Source organism: Heterodontus francisci, chromosome 17 (genome assembly GCF_036365525.1).
Source record: "Heterodontus francisci isolate sHetFra1 chromosome 17, sHetFra1.hap1, whole genome shotgun sequence".
In the NCBI taxonomy this organism is placed as follows: Eukaryota; Metazoa; Chordata; class Chondrichthyes; order Heterodontiformes; family Heterodontidae; genus Heterodontus; species Heterodontus francisci.
The window spans coordinates 66,125,791-66,145,832 of record NC_090387.1 but is presented as its reverse complement, the minus strand read 5'-3'; the positions used below and the strand labels follow the sequence as shown (position 1 = coordinate 66,145,832).

The 20,042-nt window shown below is 42.8% G+C and overlaps 1 protein-coding gene across 1 annotated transcript in view; it reads left to right on the top strand.

Annotated features, from left to right (window-relative positions):
* plekhg4 (pleckstrin homology domain containing, family G (with RhoGef domain) member 4) overlaps positions 1-20,042 on the top strand; it is a 401,233-nt gene that overhangs the window by 319,989 nt on the left and 61,202 nt on the right. Inside the window, exons 16-17 of the mRNA XM_068049566.1 lie at positions 18,109-18,198; positions 18,545-18,769. Coding sequence (XP_067905667.1) covers positions 18,109-18,198; positions 18,545-18,769 — 315 coding nt within the window. The remainder of the gene's footprint in view (positions 1-18,108; positions 18,199-18,544; positions 18,770-20,042) is intronic.

Here is a 20,042-nt window from a genome sequence, read left to right as displayed (position 1 = left end):
ATATGGCAGCCGTTAGAAGTTCCATTTGTTCATTACCCTGGAGGTTAGGGTGACATAGGTGAATTCCTACATGAAACTAGGGACAGTGATCTGAGGAGCGACCTTTCAGTATTGGAAACCTTATGTTGCAAAAACTAGCAGATTTATATCTAAATCTCAGTTTGTGTTGGGAACCGGGTTAAATGATCATCCTAAATTGTCCCGTGACTCTTGTCTGCTAAGACTTGTCCATTGAAAAATAGTGCAGATCCTGCAAAGATTAATCTCAAGACTGTACTTGTGCAATGGGATTATGTTCGGGGGAAACTGCCAACAAAGGCCAGCTCAGCAACTTAAGGTCTGACTAGAACTAAAATTAGATTTCAAGCTCCCAAGTCAAGATATTTGGGACACAGACACTGAAATGACTAATTAAAGATTTTGGTGTCAGTCAGTTTTTGTTTGTTGTGTAATAGAAGTTATTTATCTCTGTAAATGTGACATGGGCCAGAAATAAATATAGAACCAGTTTCAAAACTTTCTGAGCAGATTGGTTGCGTTTATACTATAAATTTAATTTGATCACTTTTTGAGGCCCTTGCTGGTAATTGTTTGGTAGCCAGTCAGCACTTTGAGGTCTGATGTCCAGTGAATGTGTGCTACATGGAAGACATCTTCATACGGACATACGAATTAGGAGCAGAAGTAGGCCATTTGGCCCCTCGAGCCTGCTCCACCATTCAGTAAGATCATGGCTGATCTGTTTGTCTTTCGAATTCCACGCTCCCATCTACCCCCGATAACCCTTGATTCCCTTGCCTAACAAGAATCTATCTACCTCCACCTTAAAAATATTCAATGATCCCGCCTCCACCACCACCTGAGGCAGAGAGTTCCAAAGTCGCACAACCCTCTGAGAGTAAAAAATTCTCCTCATCTCTGTCCTAAAAGGGCGACGTGTAATTTTAAAACAGTGCCCCCTAGTTATGGACTCACTCACAAGAGGAAACATACTCTCCATATCCATCTTGTCTAGACCATTCAGGATCTTATAAACTTCAGTTACGTCTCCCCTCACTCTTCTAAACTCCAGTGAAAACAAACCCAGTCTGTCCAACCTTTCCTCATAAGACAACCCGCTCATTCCAGGTATCAATCTAGTAAACCTCCTCTGAACCGCCTCCAATGCATTTACATCCTTCCTTAAATAAGGAGACCAAAACTGCACATGGTATTCGAGATGTGGTCTCACCAATGCCCTGTATAACTGAAGCATAACATCCTTATTTTTATTTTCAATTCCTCTCGTAATAAAGGATAGCATTACATTAGCCTTCTTTATTACCTGCTGTACCTGTATACTAACCTTTTGTGACTCCTACACTAGAACACCTAGATCCCTCTGCACTTTGGAATTCTGCAGTCATTCTCCATTTAGAAATATAGAAAAATAGGAGCAGGAGTAGGCCATTTGGCCCTTCAAGCCTGCTCCACCATTCAATATGGTTGATTCATGGCTGATCATCCAAATTCAGTAATCTGTTCCCGCTTTCTCCCCATATCCCTTGATCCCATTAGCCCTAAGAACTATTTATTTATTTATTTTATTTTTTTATTTAGAGATACAGCACTGAAACAGGCCCTTCGGCCCACCGAGTCTGTGCCGACCATCAACCACCCATTTATACTAATCCTGCATTAATCCCATATTCCTACCACATCCCCACCTTCCCCTCCCACCTACCTATACTAGGGGCAATTTATAATGGCCAATTTACCTATCAACCTGCAAGTCTTTGGCTGTGGGAGGAAACCGGAGCACCCGGCAAAAACCCACGCGGTCACAGGGAGAACTTGCAAACTCCGCACATGCAGTACCCAGAACTGAACACGGGTCGCTGGAGCTGCGAGGCTGCAGTGCTAGCCAGTGCACCGCCGTGCCTCCTTATATCTATACCTAACTCTTTCTTGAATATAATTAATGATTTGGCCTCAACTGCGTTCCGTGGTAGAGAATTCCACAGGTTCACCACTCTCTGGGTGAAGAAATCTCTCCTCATCTCAGTCCTAAATGGCTTACTCCTTATCCTTGGACTGTGACCCCTGGTCCTGGACTCCCCTGCCATCGGGAACATCCTTCCTGCATCTAGTCTGTCCAGTCCTGTTAGAATTTTGTAGGTAATTTTGTTTAGGTAATACTCTGCTTTTTTATTCTTCCTGCCAAAGTGAACAACTTCACATTTTCCCACATTATACTGCATCTGCCAGATTTTTGCCCACTCACTCAACCTATCTATATCGGTCTGCAACCTCCTTATGTCCTCTTCACAACTTACTTTCCCATTTATCTTTGTGTTATCTGCAAATTTAGATACCATGCCATCTCTCCCCGCATGTAAGTCATTGATATAAATTGTAAAAAGTTGCGGCCCAGGCACAGACCCCTGTGGGACTCCACTCGTTACGTCCTGCCAATCAGAAAAGGACCCATTATTGTATACTCTCTGTTTTCTGCCAGCCTGCCAGTCCTTTATCCATGCTAATATGTTACCCCCTACACCATGAGTTCCTACTTTGCACAATAACCTTTTATGTGGCGCCTTGTCAAATACCTTCTGGAAATCCAAGTACAATACGTCAACGGCTCCCCTTTATCCACAGCACATGTCACTCCTTCAAAGAACAACAAATTGGTTAAACATGATTTCCCTTTCACAAAAGCATGCTGACTATTCCCGATTACCTTGAGTTTTTCTAAGTGCCCAGCTACAGCCTTCTTAATGATCAATTCTAACACCTTCCCCATGGCAGACATCAAGCTAACTGGCCTATAGTTACCTGTTTTCTGCCTCCCACCCCCTCCCCCCCCCCCCCCAACTTCTTGAATAGAGGGGTTATATTTGCTACTTTCCAGTCTGATGGAACCTTACCAGAATCTAGCGAATTTTGAAAAATTAACACCAACGCATCTACTACCTCATTACCCAGCTCTTTTACGACCCTATGATGAAGTCTATCAGGACCCGGGGACTTATCAACCTGCAGCTCCATCAGTTTGATCAGTACCGCTTCCCTGGTGATTGTAATTTTACCAAGTTCCTCTCTTCCTTTCACCTCCTGATTTATAGCTACTGCGAGAATGTTTTTTTGTATCCTCTATGATGAAGACAGAAACAAAATATTTGTTCATTTCATCCGCCATTTCCTTATTCTCTACCATTAGCTTCTCATTCTCTAGAGGACCAACACTCACTTTAAAAAGAACAAAGGGCGGTACAGTGGCGCAGTGGTTAGCACCGCAGCCTCACAGCTCCAGCGACCCGGGTTCGATTCTGGGTACTGCCTGTGTGGAGTTTGCAAGTTCTCCCTGTGTCTGCGTGGGTTTCCTCCGGGTGCTCCGGTTTCCTCCCACCTCCAAAAGACTTGCAGGTTGATAGGTAAATTGGCCATTGTAAATTACCCCTAGTGTAGGTAGGTGGTAGGAGAATAGTGGGGATTGGTAGAGAATATGGGGTTAGTGTAGGGTTAGTATAAATGGGTGGTTGTTGGTCGGCACAGACTCGGTGGGCCGAAGGGCCTGTTTCAGTGCTGTATCTCTAAATAAATAAAAAAAAATTAAAAAAATAAAATAAAGAAAATTACAGCACAGGAACAGGCCCTTCGGCCCTCCAAGCCTGCGCCGATCCAGATCCTCTATCTAAACCTGTCGCCTATTTGCTAAGGGTCTGTATCTCTTTGCTTCCTGCCCATTCATGTATCTGTCTAGATACATCTTAAAAGACACTATCGTGCCCGCGTCTACCACCTCCGCTGGCAATGCGTTCCAGGCACCCACCACCCTCTGCGTAAAGACCTTACCACGCATATCCCCCCTAAACTTTTCCCCTCTCACTTTGAACTCGTGACCCCTAGTAATTGAATCCCCCACTCTGGGGAAAAAGCTTCTTGCTATCCACCCTGTCTATACCTCTCATGATTTTGTACACCTCAATCAGGTCCCCCCTCAACCTCCGTCTTTCTAATGAAAATAATCCTAATCTACTCAACCTCTCTTCATAGCTAGTGCCCTCCATACCAGGCAACATCCTGGTGAACCTCCTCTGCCCCCTCTCCAAAGCATCCACATCCTTTTGGTAATGTGGCAACCAGAACTGCACGCAGTATTCCAAATGTGACCGAACCAAAGTCTTATACAACTGTAACATGACCTGCCAACTCTTGTACTCAATACCCCGTCCGATGAAGGAAAGCATGCCGTCTGCCTTCTTGACCACTCTATTGACCTGCGTTGCCACCTGCAGGGAACAATGGACCTGAACACCCAAATCTCTCTGTACATCAATTTTCCCCAGGACATTTCCATTTAGTTCACTCTTGAATTGGATCTTCCAAAATGCATCACCTCGCATTTGCCCGGATTGAAGTCCATCTGCCATTTCTCTGCCCAACTCTCCAATCTATCTATATTTTGCTGTATTCTCTGACAGTCCCCTTCACTATCTGCTACTCCACCAATCTTAGTGTCGTCTGCAAACTTGCTAATCAGACCACCTATACTTTCCTCCAAATCATTTATGTATATCACAAACAACAGTGGTCCCAGCACGGATCCCTGTGGAACACCACTGGTCACACGTCTCCATTTTGAGAAACTCCCTTCGACTGCTACTCTCTGTCTCCTGTTGCCCAGCCAGTTCTTTATCCATCCAGCTAGTACACCCTGGACCCCATGCGACTTCACTTTCTCCACCAACCTACCATGGGGAACCTTATCAAACGCCTTACTGAAGTCCATGTATATGACATCTACAGCTCTTCCCTCATCAATCAACTTTGTCACTTCCTCAAAGAATTCTATTAAGTTGGTAAGACATGACCTTCCCTGCACAAAACCATGTTGCCTATCACTGATAAGCCAAATGGGAATAGATCCTATCCCTCAGTATCTTCTCCAGCAGCTTCCCTACCACTGACGTCAGGCTCACCGGTCTATAATTACCTGGATTATCCCTGCTACCCTTCTTAAACAAGGGGACAACATTAGCAATTCTCCAGTCCTCCGGGACCTCACCCGTGTTTAAGGATGCTGCAAAGATATCTGTTAAGGCCCCAGCTATTTCCTCTCTCGCTTCCCTCAGTAACCTGGGATAGATCCCATCCGGACCTGGGGACTTGTCCACCTTAATGCCGTTTAGAATACCCAACACTTCCTCCCTCCTTATGCCGCCTTGACCTAGAGTAATCAAACATCTATCCCTAACCTCAACATCCGTCATGTCCCTCTCCTCGGTGAATACCGATGCAAAGTCATTCACTGACGTCTTTATATTCTGTCCAATCATCTGAACTGCCGCTCATCTTTGCGCAATTATATGCCTTTTCCTTAAGTTTGATGCTTTCCTTAACTGCTTTAGTTAACCACAGATGGTGGGTCATCCCTCTCAAGCAGGCCCCCACCTGCCAAGAATGAGGCACACATTATTTTGCCACATGAACATTAAAATTTAAAATTGCTGCTGGGAAGGAAAGAGGGCCTATCACAAGGAATTGCCAGGCCCCTCGCAGGAAAGACCTTTTTTGCATACTAGCAGACAGTGTTGGAACAAAGGAGCCAGTCCCTGCTTTCCCAATACGTAGAAGACCTGGTCGGACTAGTTTAGTCACATGACTAGCTGGCAGTTGGAGTGTTTTGAATTTGAACTTGCCACAGAGTTTTAAAACTTAGAAAGCTCTTCGCTCCTGGACTGAGAACATTTCTCTCCTGTCTGCTCCTATCTCTTTCTCATGGAACTGAAGACACATGAACCCCTGAGAGAGAAAAGCCTCTTACAGTGAACAAGGTTAAAGCAGAATACTGGGCCCCAACAAAAAGCAAGAACTACCTACAAAAGGACTACAGTGAGCTTGAAGCACAGTAATAAGAAACTCTTCTGATATTGCCTCAAACCTCTCTATTTTTTCTTCTGCTCTTTTCTGTCTCTATTTGCATGTGCGTATTGTGTATGCATGCTAGCATGGGGCGGGGCGTGTATCCATAGGCATTAACCGAATTAGAGTTTAAGTTTAAATAAATGTCACTTTTCTTCTTTAAACTTAAGAAAACCTGGTGTGCTCATTTCTTTGCCTTATAATTGGCAAGCGATGAACAAGGATTCACCAAGGGGGAGCTCAAAACACAGTGTTTAAGAATTAAATTCTGTTACAGTAAGACTAGGTGAAGGCTGAAAGAGACCCTTAGACACTTTTGTCAGCTGGTCGTAACATCCCATTAGAATTTTTCTTTATAGTAGGAACATCCTAATTCTGAGTATTCTGAAAATCCCCTTAAATGTCTGCCAGTGCTTCTCTACAAAATGAGTCTTGACAACGCAGCCGGCGGGGACATCATCCGACTGCACCAACCTGCGCACATGCGCAAACAGGCTCCTGCTCTCTGCGCATGCGCTGCGTTCCGCATTGCCAGGACCGGTTGGCACATGCGTGGATGACGTCACCACCTAAATTGCCAGGACTGGTACACGCATGCCCAGATGACGTCATCGCATAACGCGGGAGAGAGAGCAAGCGGGGTGTGCGGGAAGAGAGCGGAGTGGGGGGGGGGAAGCAGGGAGAGAGCGGGGTGTGGGGGAGAGAACAGGGTGTGGGGGAGAGAGCAGGGTGTGTGGGAGACAGCGGGGGGGTGGGGGAAGCAGGGAGAGAGCGGGATGTGGGGAAGAAGCGGGGAGAGAGCGGCCGAAGACCTTGGTGGCGGCGGGTGCACTCTCCTCCTGCCTCCCCACCCGCTTTTTCCGGCAATTACCCCCCCACCCCAATCTCCCACTCTCTCCAGCCATTCCTCCCACCCCCCTGCCCGCTCTCTACGGTCATTCCCCAGCCAGCCGATCTCTCCAGCCATTGTGTGTTGCCATGTGTTTACGTTGCCTTTGTGTGATTATTTGAGCAGCGCCATCTTTAGTCCTGGCAGCTGCCTGAACGTCGCTGACTGTGACGTTTAGGTTGAACAGCTACATTTGCGCATGTGTCAGTGCAGTGCCAAACGCAGCCGCTTCTCTATTGATCTATCTCCAAGCCGAGTAACCCAGTTCACTTCACATAGCTCAGCTTTCATGCTCACATCGTTATCCTTATTCAAGTTTAAAATACTAATCTTCAACCCACTCTTTTCTCTTTCAAACTGGATGTAAATTTCAATCATATTGTGGTTGCTGCTACCTAGAGGTGCCTTTACTCTGAGGACATTAATTAATCCTGTCACATTACACAATACCAAGTCTCATATAACCTGCTCTCTGGTTGGCTCCAGAACATGCTGCTCTAAGAAACTATCTCAAAAGCATTCTATGAACTTCTCATCCAGGCTACTATTGCCAATCAGATTTTTCCCGTTTATATGTAGATTAAAATCACCCATGATTATTGCCATCCCTTTATCATAAGCACCCAATATTCCTCCTTGTCTACTTTGTCCTACACTGTGATTACTGTATTCATTCTGTGTACTCTATTAAGTTTTGCATACAGATGTTTTCTGTATCCCTTTCCTGCCATCAAGCCTGTCTCCCACTTGTCCGTCGTGCTTAATTTTACTAACACCATTTCTTATGCTTAGTTCTAGTTTAGTTGAGTTTAGATTAGAGATACAGCACTGAAACAGGCCCTTCGGCCCACCGAGTCTGTGCCGACCATCAACCACCCATATTATACTAATCCTACACTAATTCCATATTCCTACCACATCCCCACCTGTCCCTATATTTCCCTACCACCTACCTATACTAGGGCCAATTTATAATGGCCAATTAACCTATCAACCAGCAAGTCTTTGGCATGTGGGAGGAAACCGGAGCACCCGGAGGAAACCCACGCAGACACAGGGAGAACTTGCAAACTCCACACAGGCAGTACCCAGAATTGAACCCGGGTCGCTGGAGCTGTGAGGCTGCGGTGCTAACCACTGATTAACTCATTCTTCCAACATGAACATCCTAGCTCTCAAGTTGCATCTGTCAACTGTGGGTGGCACTAAGTAACTCTACCTGCTTAAAGCACATGCAGATCAGACTTTTCATGCAACTCAAACTGATTGCATGAACCTGGTGTCTATCTGGCTGAGAACTCTCAAATACTACAGATGTGCTTGCACACACAGGAAGCAGTTTCCTGCTCTAGCCCCAAACTGGTAAACTTCATCAACTTCGCTTTCAATTTCCACCCTCTCTCACCTTCACGTGGTCCATCCGCGACACTTCCCTTCTTCGACTTCTGTGTCTGCATTTCTGGGAATAGGCTGGCCACTAATATTATAAGCCCATCGACTCCCACAGCTACCTTGACTACACTTCCTCACACCCTGTCTCCTGTAAAGACTCCATTCCATTCTCCCAGTTTCTGCATCTCTGTCGAATCTGTTTAACTGATGCTACTTTCCACAACAGCGTTACTGATATGTATTCCTTTTTCCTCAACCGAGGATTGGCCCCCTCCACTGTGGTTGACAGGGACCGTTCCCTCCGCGACACCCTGGTTCACTCCTCCATCACCCCCGACACCTTGTCCCCTTCCCACGCAATCACAGGAGGTGTAACACCTGCCCTTTTTACTTCCTCTCTCCTCACCAACCAAAGGCCCCAAACACTCCTTCCAAGTGAAGCAGCAATTTACTTGTACTTTCAATTTACTAGACTGTATTTGCTGCTCACAATGCAGTCTTCTCTATGTCGGAGAGACCAAATGCAGATTGGGTGACCGCAGAACACAAGCATGACCCAGAGTTTCTGGTTCCTTCCCATTTTAATTCAGCACCCTGCTGTCACGCCCACATTTCTGTCCTTGGCCTGCTGCAGTGTTCCAGTGAAGCTCAAGGAAAAGCATCTCATCTTCCAATTCGGCACTCTACAGCCTTCTGGACTCAACATTGAGTTCAACAATTTCAGACCGTGACCACCATTTTGATTTTTTTTTACAATGTACCAGTCTTAAACTTGTTTTTCATGTTTTTGCTTTCAGACAGAGCTCTTCATTATTCTGCCGTTAACACTATCTCTAGACTAATGCTTTGTGTTTTGCTATGCCTTTTATTCCATGACATCTTTATCATTTAATCTCTCCTGCCTGCCATCCTATCACAGACCTTCCCTTTTGTTCTACTTCCCCTACCCCCCACCCCACCCCCACTTTGATTTGCTCAAAGCCTATTAAATTTCTGACCTTTGCCAGTTCTGATGAAAGGTCACAGACCTGAAACAATAACTCTGTTTCTCTCTCCACAGATGCTGCCAGTCCAGCTGTTTATTTCAAACACTTTCTGTTTTTGTTACAGGAAGCCCTCTTTCCCATTACAGTTTCAGAGTTATATATTTTAGATAATCTTCTTGAGTTCTGTATCTCAAACTGCTTCTTCAGGCAAGCCCCATCTCCCTGAAGCCCAGAGTTTGCATTTAACTGCCAAATACCTAAATAACTCCTAACCAGCTCATTAAACAGAAAACTCTGATTGCTGTAGGTTGGCTTACTGGTTTTGTCACATGCCCATGAGTGTTCTTCTGCAAATTCAGAAGGCAGTGGAACAAACAGCTCCTTAAATTATTAAGCTATTAATTAAATTATATGGATAAATGAAAGTGCTGGTGTTATGTCTTCTGGTTCCCATAAGTTAAAGATAATCACACTTTAGACTGAAAACTGCTGGCGCCTATTGTGTATTTCTATACAACTTTTCATGCCGCTTGATAAAAACTGGTTTTGACCAGTGCTGTGTGATGTGTCACATGACTCCAGTGCAGCAGTGAATGTGGCACCCTGGAACACACTTAGACATATTAATTAGTTCCAACGTAATTAGTTCCTAGCTCTTTACGAATAATATAACAATATATAACATCCCTCTTTCTTTAAAAGACATAATGCCTCTATATCAATATAGCTATTCCAATCATTAATATTTAGTTTAGAAAAATAGTTAACAATCAACTTTTACAAATAAACTGAACCCCTTTTAGAATCTCTTATAGCTTGTATTCTTTTCTAAAAATATTATTCACGATATCGCATAGGTGGAAAGATGTTGTTCCTCCATCTTGTAGATTTGGCATTCTTTGTTCTCAGTGGTGAGTTGGCACGCAACTCAGGCAATGTTCTGCATGTTGCTCCTGATGTTGTAGGAGTCGTGCTTGCTGTTGTTCATGTTGTGTCACTTGCTGGTGACATTGTTGCTGTCTTGCTAGATAATGATGTTTCCGGTGTTGTTGATCTTTTTTGTTTATCGAGCTCAAGTGTAGGTCGAATATGAACTCCATTCTTTCGCATTAGCTTACCGGTTTCGGTCTCAATGATGTATGACCTTGGAGTCTCAGCTTCAACAACTTTTGCTAGGCTCCAGGTTCTCATGATTGGATCCTATACATGTACAGTTTGTCCTTTGAACAGCTCAGATAGGGATTTAGCATGCTTATTGAAGTGTTGACCTTCTTCTGCCTGTGCTTCAGTGAGTGTTGCCTCACTTCCTCCTGGTCACTTGGATGATGTATCTTGCCTAGCAGAGTTTTCTTATACTTTCTTCCATTCAACAGCTCTGCAGGTGATTTCATGTCAGCCTTGAGAGGTGTAGATCGGAGTGACAAGCAAGGTTTGGGTCTTCCTTTGTCTCTCAGCATTTCGCAAGGGTTCTTTTGACCGTCTGGACATGTCTTTCTATAAACCCGTGTCCCCGTGGGTAGTGTGGTAATGGTGTTAAAACCATACTGTTCAGCGAATTCCTTAAATTCCCTGTATGTGAATTCAGTGCCATTGTCACACATTAATCTTTCAGGAATCCCTTGCTCAATGAACAGAACTCGTACTGCTGAGATGATTGTTGTAGCTCTCAAGTATTTCACCTTCCAGATTAAAGGGAACTTTGAGTACTTGTCTGTGACTATGAGATACCATTCTTGATTATGTGTGAATAAATGGGCTCCTACTGTATGCCATGGTCTGGTGGTATTTCGGTAGCTATCATCATCTCTTTCTGCTGTGTGTTTCTGTGCTTCTGGTGTGCATTGCATGTAGACACCATATATTCATAAGAACATTAGAACTAGGAGCAGGAGTAGGCAATTCAGCTCCTCGAGCCTGCTCCGCCATTCAATACAATCATGGCTGATCTTATCTCAGCCTCAACTCCACTTTCCTGCCCGTTCTCCATAACCCTTCAACCCATTACTAATTAAAAATCTGTCTATCTCCTCAAATTAAAAATCTATCTCCTCCTTAAATTCGATGTCTTTGTTTATGCCTATCCAATACACAGCTAATCTGCCTCAGGGCTTACACTTCTCCATTCCCATGTGGCCTTCATGTATCTTCTGGAGAAGTTCTTTCTGCATTGTTTTGGGTATTATTATTCTGGATCCGGCTAGCAGAACACCATCTTCTAGTGAGATGTCATCTCTGATAGACCAGTACTGCCGTAATGCTGGCTGTGTTTGCTGTATCTTATCAGGCCATCCCTGGATCACTTGCTGAGAGAGCATCTGTAACTCTTCGTCTTTGCTGGTCTCATCTATACTTTGACACAGTTTAGGTGTTATGTTCGCTAGGTGATGAATCTTTGTATTTAGATCTTTTATCTAGTTTCTCCTGTGGCGACGACTGAGATAGGGTATCTGCCAGCACCATTTCTCTTACTGGCTTGTATTTCAGAGTGAAATCGTAACTGTGAAGCCTCAAGAGTAATCTCTGTGGTTATACTGGTGCCTTACATAGATTTTTCTTGTAGATCTGACCCAATAGATGATGATCACTCTCCGCTATGAGCTTTCTCCCATAGAGATATATATGGAACTTCTTACATCCGTACACGACTGCCAAAAGCTCTCTTTCTGTGTTGGCATAGCTGGTGTCAGCTGATGTTAGAGCTTTGGATGTGAATGCAATTGGCTTTCCCTCTTGTACCGGGGCTGCTCCCAGTCCTTTTGTAGAAGCATCTGCTTGCAGAGTGACAGGTTTCTTTCTGTCGTGTGACTCTGACCGCTGGTACTCTACATCATCTTTCATCAGCTCCTGCAGGTTTACTGTATGTTCCGACATATGCTGTATGGAGGAGCTTATGTATTGGATCAAGCCGAGGAAACTTCTCAATTCTCTCTTGGGGCTTCTATCCCAGAGATAGTTGTGACTCATTCAGGACTCGGCTTGACTCCATCAAGCCGATGGAGTCAGGTGTGTACACCATTCTGAAGAACTGCCATTCCATCATCTTCATAAAGCATCTATCTGCATTTAGCTTGATCCCAGCTTTCCTGGTTCTAGCCATGTCTTCGTGCAGATGGTAGTCATGATATTTTCCATCTACACTATACACTGGATATCATCAGCTATGCCGGCTGCTTCTTTACATCCTTTGTATGTCTCCTCTACATTTTGCTGGAACGCATCCTAGCTCACTTTAAGGCTCATGGGTAGACGCAGGAATTTGTACCGTCCATAGGACGTGTAGAATGTTGTCAAACCCGCGAACTCTACCAACTAGAAGGACAAGGGCAGCAAATACATGGGAACACCACCACCTGCAAGTCACACACCATCCTGACTTGGAACTATATCGCCGTTCCTTCACTGTCGCTGGGTCAAAATCCTGGAACTCCCTTCCTAACAGCACTGTGGGTATACCTACCCCAAATGGACTGCAGCGGTTCAAGTAGGCAGCTCATCACCACCTTCTCAAGGGCAATTAGGGATGGGCAATAAATGCTGGCCTGGCCAGTGACGCCTACATCCCATGAATGAATGAAAAAAAACAGTGAAGATTCCTCGTCAAGATTCACGTTCCAGTAGCCATTTCTGGCATCAAGCTTGCTGAAAACTTTTACCCTTACCAGTGCCGATGTGATCTCTTCCAGTTTTGGAATAGGATAGTGAATCCTTTTTATGGCTTGATTAAGATCTTTGGGATCCAGGCAAATTTTTAGCCATATATTTGGCTTCTCTCTCACCACGATAGAATTTATCCAATCTATAGGCTCTGTGACTCTGGCAATCACCTTCTTTTCTTGGAGCTCTCTTTCAAGCTTTCCTTCTAGTTCCGTTTGTACTTTACGTGGAGGATGAATCACTAGTTTTATCACCGGGTCATTAGTGATGTGATACTCAAAATCTTCAGAGCATCCAATCGTCTCATCAAAACTCTGTGGATACATTTATACCAGATCTTCTTTGTTTCTGATCAGAGGGCGCTTTTCAATGGGTGTACTACCTTCAACCCTCAGCATCACCTCCTTTACCTCATGGTTTACTGAGATCATCTGCAACTCTGCGCAACAGCTCAACCCCAGGATAGCAGGACCATTTGTTTCAGTGACATAGTACATGTAGTTAACATCTTTCCCTTTGTCCTTCTGATTTGGATTGTTCCTAGCTGACAAATCTCAGTTCCCCTGTATGCTGTTAGCAAGACGTTCGGTTTCAGCGTACCTTTCTTTGGATAACCATTTTCTTTCAAATTTCAGGTAAGATCTTCTGGTGTAGTCTGAGTGGGATGATGTTTCTCTGTGCTCCAGTATAAGCTTCACCTTCAGATTTATTGTTGTTGTCTTATTTCTCCCCCTCTTCCTGATCTGAATCATTGTGTGAATATCCTTTCTGTGGGAACTGTCGCACCCAGGCATTTCATTCAGATTTATGGTTCCTATGTCTATCGTGTTCTCAAACTCATCATCATTTTCCAGGTTATGGAAGTTTTGGTTTCTTTTCCTACTCATTCGCCCTGTTGCTCTGTCTATGGTGACTCATCTGCCACCTTCTTCCTTTGTTCTGCATGTCTTTTCCCAGTGATTGATCTTTCCACAAGCTCTGCAGATTGGTCCATATGCAGGACATTTCCTTATGTTTGTGAATTCATGTGTTCAGCCATAGTTCCTGCACGTCTTTCTCCGTGTGCATTCTTTTGTTGCTGTTTCACTACGTCAACCTTGCTGCCTTTCTCTTGGCTTAACTGAAGGCTAGCCATTTGGGTAGTCAGTGTCTTCATCTGTCTGTTCGTAGCTTCATGTGCTCTGGCAGTGTCTACAGCCTGCAATATTGTGAGCTTGTCCTTTCCAATTAGAGCCTTTTGTACTTTTGCAGAACCCCAAATTAGCTGATCTATCAGCCTTTCATTTGTATCCTTAAATTTGCATTTTCTGGCTGTATTTTTCAATCTTGTTACAAAAGTGTCAATAGGCTCATCTAATTCCTGCCTGAGGCCTTGACATTCATTTTGGTAGATCCGATAATTTGATTTTCGCTGGAGATGGGTGCTGAATTTTTCAAAAATTTTGTCTGGTTTTCTGCTGCCCTTTTCACTCTGTTCCCAGCTATTAAACACATTTAATCTTTTAACTCCTGGCCACAGAAGGATATAGCTGACCCTCTCTTCTTCACTAGTGCCTTTTAGAAAATTACTGAATGGCCATCTGCACTTTTGGTTAAATTTCTCGAATGTCTCTACAACATCACCCGTTTCCCAACTTATTATGGGTTGTGGCTGTGCATTCATTGCTGTGGCAGCGACCACAATTTTTGCACAATTCACTCAGTTCTTGCCGTGGCACAAATTTGGGTGAATTTTTTTCCAATTTAATTCAGAATTAAATTCAGTTAAAATGATTTAGGCTTACTCACTGTCACCTGCTGCCACCATATTATGTCTTCTGGTTCCCATAAGTTAGAAATAATCACACTTTTGACTTAAAAATGCTGGAATTCATTGTGTATTTCCACACAGCTTTCCATGCTGCTGGGTAAAAACTGGTTTTGACCAATGCCACGCTACACATCATGTGACTCCAGTGCAGCAGTGAATGCTGCACCCTGGAACACACTTACACATATTAATTAGTTTCTAGCTCTTTACAAATAATATAACAATATATAACAGCTAGCTTAATTATACCTCCTCAGAAAGTAGAAAAATAACAAGTCACATTTGATGTGCTAAACCGCAATGTAGAGTAGACGCAAGGTCCCTAACTATTAACCTGTATGTGGTGGTTTGATGTTTGACTTTCTAAAGTCTCTCCTGCATTACCTACCTTTTCCTGATGACTTTGGACAAGTTGCTCAATGGAACTATTTTTTAATATTCAACTTGTTGAACAAAGGAAGTTTAAATATGTCTCTTAAACTCAAGCTGCCAGGGCAAACACGTGCAAAGCAGCTTATATTTGAATTGAATGGCTTGGCCAGTCCTTTAGATTTCTGATGTAGACCATCTGTATCTGGAGCTACGGTATAGCAAAACAAGCTGGACTATTTTCTATGACTGCATATGGTTTTTAAAGTTATATGTAACATGACAAAGAAAGTAACCATACTGTGAAACATGAGAAGAAAAATGTTACTCCCTAGTGCTTCCAGACCCCAGGCATCCCCTCTCCACACAGTGATGTCATATATCAACACCAACACCACCCCCCCCCCACCCCACTATTGCTGGCGGAGGTGGTGGCGTAGTGGTACTGTCACTGGACTAGTAATTCAGAGCCCAGGTTAATGCTCTGGGGACATGGGTTCGAATCCCACCACAGCAGATGGTGAAATTTGAATTTAATTAATAAATCTGGAATTAAAAGCTAGTCTAATGGTGACCCATGAAACCATTGTTGATTGTTGTAAAAACCCATCTGGGAAAGAAATCTGTCATCCTTACTTGGTCTCGCCTACATGTGACTCCAGACCACAGCAATGTGGTTGACACTTAAAATGCCCTCTGAAATGGCCTAGCATGCCACTCGATTCAAGGGCAATTAGGGATGGGCAATAAATGCTGGCCGAGCCAGCGACGCCCACATTCCACAAAAAAATGAATTTTTAAAAACCCCTGAAAGCCAGCCCCAGTCCTATCAAACTCCAGCTATTCCTGTCTCCACTACTTGAAACCCTGGGCCTTTCTTACTACTATCATGCTGCACCTCAAGTACTTACAGACCCCAGGAATGCCATCCCCACTATAGGTATACCCCAGTACCTCCTCTTAGTTCTTCAGGATCCCTGACACACTGACAGATTTCAAACCAGTATGTACTGCTTGCCATCTTCCTATCTAAGCAGGGATTTCAAAATAAGGTGATATAGAAATTGAGAGTATATTGGTTAAGGAACATGAGAGAACCATATCAAAAGATTGAGAGATACAATAAGTAGACCCAATGAAGGAAAGATATACTTAAACAATGGGAAAGTAAAAAAAAGATTCATAGACATAGATACTACAAAAAATCTGATAACTATACAGCAGGGGAGAAAAGCATGGAAGACAAACAACAAAAAGGACAGAATGAGAAACAGATGCAGAAAGACAGGTTTTTCTTTCTCTGAGCAAGGGCACAGATCAAATGTATTTAATACATTGTGTGTTACATGGTGTATCCTGTCATATTAAAGCAACTTAGCTGCTTGGCTCACTGTGAATATGTATTAGATCTAGCATATATGTAGTTAATATGTAATGTGTGCAAATCATTGCACTAAAGGTTTAAAAAAAAACAAATTGTCTTTTTCTGCACACATTTTCACCACACACACTTCTATTTTTGCCTGTTCAAATGTTTGTATCATTTACCAGAGTAGTACAGTAATCACTGCTGCAGTTTAAAGTGTTTATTGTCTGCCATGTGTTTCATAGAACTTGCACCCGCTGAGGGACCATGAATCTCAGGCAATGGAATTCAAATCTAGTCTGTATCCTTATTACACCCTAGGATACTTGGCACACGATGCTAAGCCTTTGACAGGCACAGCTGTGTGGCTGTCTGCAAGGGATGGAAGAAACTCATATTTTCTCAGGCCCAACCCCTCCCTGCCCTTTGTTAACTCCACAGCTCATTCTGACTTCTGCCCAGCACTGTAGAATCACCATCTACACATGAAGGGATTATGTGCATGTTCACAAGTTAACACAATTTTTCCCTTTGTAGCTCATTTGGATTATAGTGTCACTTATGGAGGATTATGGGGTAGGATAGCTTCTGGTTATGCTAAGTAATTCAGCTGTAGATGTTATCTGTAGGTTTTATATAAAAGTGGGGTAAATTGAACTTCCAGTATACTTAGGCTAAACTGCAGTGCATACTGAAATTCTTCTAAATCCCTATAGCCAGCATGCGTTCATTGTGAATGTCAGTATGCCAAAATTTCAAACTGGTCATGTTGCCTTATATTGAATTGATTAAACTCATCTTGTGTTTCACTGATGCAAGTTACAGTAAAGCAACTGGAGGAGCATCAGTTCGAAAGAATTTACGCAGCTCTGGAATGTATCTGACTAATACTTTCAAAACATGCACATCGAATTGAAACACTGGATTACTAAACTCACTGTTGGTTTACAATTTGCTTTTTATTTATACAAGGTGTTTCAATTCATGTTGCCCTTCAATTGATAATTAAAATAATTTGATTTTAGTTCCGAGTTAGTTTGGTCTTTTTGAAATCCAACTTTGGTATGAATAGTGTATTGTAGTAATTGAATAAATATACACTATTCAAAATATTAAAGGAATTAAATCAGTGGTTTCCATTTAATGGCTTACCTGTTTGTTCAGTATTGCTAAATTCATTTTACTTTTGCCACCTGGGTACCATAATCATAAACAGTACATACAAGGGTAAATTCACTGGTCCCATGCTTCGAGTGAGGAGCTATGTTTAAAGAGCGCATGGGTCAGAGAATTGGTGTTAGTGTTATAGTATTATCATTGATTTGTGCTGCCTTTGAGTTTAGGCCCCAGTGGAAGTGTCAAATTGTTAAATTTGCCCTAAATTTTGGAGGAGGGGAAATAACTGCTTTCAGTTTGATCTTTGTGCAACCAGCCAGTTTTCTTCAGTAGTTGCTATTGCAATCAGTATTGGAAACAAAGCCATTCAGAACTTGTCTTGTCTCTGCACGTGAATCCCTGGGCACCCGAGGGCCTTGGCTTCCACTGTTAATTAAGGGATTGAATCCCAATTATGAGGCAAAGAGGAGAGGAGCGTGAATTATTTTAAGCATCCCAACATCTATCGTAACTAGCTGGTAGCCAGGCTGTCTGCTAATTTTAATTTGTTTTTATGTGATATTTCATAGTAATGAAAGGTGATAAATATAATATAATATTTTGATTGATAAATTTGCAGCAAGACCAGTTTGGCATGTATGCATTGTACAGCAAGAACAAGCCCAAATCTGATGCTCTGCTAGCCAGTCATGGCAACATTTTTTTCAAGGTAAGCATGTCACATGTTACACAACAGTTGTTCAATGGAACCCTACCTGGAAAACTATTACAAAATAATTATGTTGTCCAATTTTACGGCTTATGGACAGAGGGGTTGGGGGGGTGGGGGGATGTGGGCATGGTTTGTTGAGATTTGTCAGTTAAAAGATCATGTTTGGTGAGGTTGTACACTTTTATTGCATAGTGCTTTGAATCTTGATTATTTGCTATTTCTCTTCGGACAGACATTGATGTTTTGAGTGTAGTACTTTTTTATTATACTGTAGCTTCCTTAAAAAATCGATCTATATGTCTTCTCAGTACAATTGTTTACTCCTGTTTTTGGGTTATTTTAGAACAAGCAACTACAACTGGATGATAAGATGAATTTGGCTTCCTACCTATTGAAACCCATCCAACGGATGAGCAAATATGCACTGTTGCTGAAGGACTTGATCAAGGAGTGCAGTGAAGCTCAGGAGCAAGAGCTAAACTACCTCAGAGCGGCAGAAGAAATGGTTAAATTTCAGCTTCAACATGGCAATGACTTGCTGGCTATGGATGCTATTAGGGATTGTGATGTAAGCCTAACATTGGTTCCTTTACTTTGAGAATGTTACAGGTGCAGTAAATAATGGCTATTTAGACTTAAGAAAGCTTTGGATAAAGTTGCAGACGAATGACTAGTTAAGCTATAAATCATGACAATCCAGAGTGGAAAGCATGGCTAAGTGGGTGGACAGATTTTAAGCCATTAAGGCAGCAAATGGGATTTTTGGACCTATATTGAGAGAGGTTGAAAATAAAAGCAAAGACATTATGATGACTCTGTACAATGATGGTTAGGTCACATCTGAACTACTGTGTGGAGTATTAGGCTCTCACAATAGGAGGAATATAATAGCCTTGAGTAGTCAATCCAGCCGGTAGTGGGTGTCTAGAATTCACTGCCCGGATCGGTGGTGAAGGCAGAAACCCTCAACTCATTTAAAAGGTACCTGCACCTGCACCTGAAGTCCTGTAACCTGCAAGGCTACGGACCAGGTGCTGGAAGGTGGAATTAGATTGGGCGGCTAGTTTTTTTAGCCGGTGCAGACACAATGGGCTGAATGGCCTCTTTCTGTGCCATAACTTTTCTCTGGTTTTATGGTTCTATTTAGCAGGATGAAACCAGGGCTGTGGGAGTCTGTGTTTCTTGGAATGGCTGGAGCAACTAAGGCTATATTCTCTGAAACTAAGATTGAAGGGAGTACTTGATAAAGGAGTTAAAATACTAAGTGATCAACAAGGTAAATGTAGATAGATTTTTCCACTTGTGGATAAATCCATGATTTGAAGATATGCGTTAGATATATTAAGCAGGAGATTAAAATAAACTTTTTCAAAGCGTTGATAGGTTTGCTACAATGTACTGATTGATACCAAATGGATTATAGCATTTACAAAAAACAAAAGGGTATGGAGAGAAAATGGAACTGTGCAAAATTAGATCCCTGGATGGGCTTAAATTCAGCACAGGCAAAATGGCCACATTGCTGCTAAAACTTTCTTGTTTCTAGATGCACAAATGGTCGAAGAGTAGGAAACTCAGTCATCGTGAGGGGTATATTTTCAGATCGAGGTGGTTGGGTGGGGAGATTTTAACGAGTCCCACAATGGTCAGTGCTAAGCGCCTATTGTTTTTAATGTACATATGGATATGGAAACTAGCTTTTAAGATGGTCAGATTTGCAAAATAGATTTGTAAAATGATTCAGATCTGTTAGGGCAATTGAATAGACATGGAACAAATGAAATTTAAAATTGATAAATGTTAAATATTACACATGGGCCAAAAAATGTGATGCGTTAAGT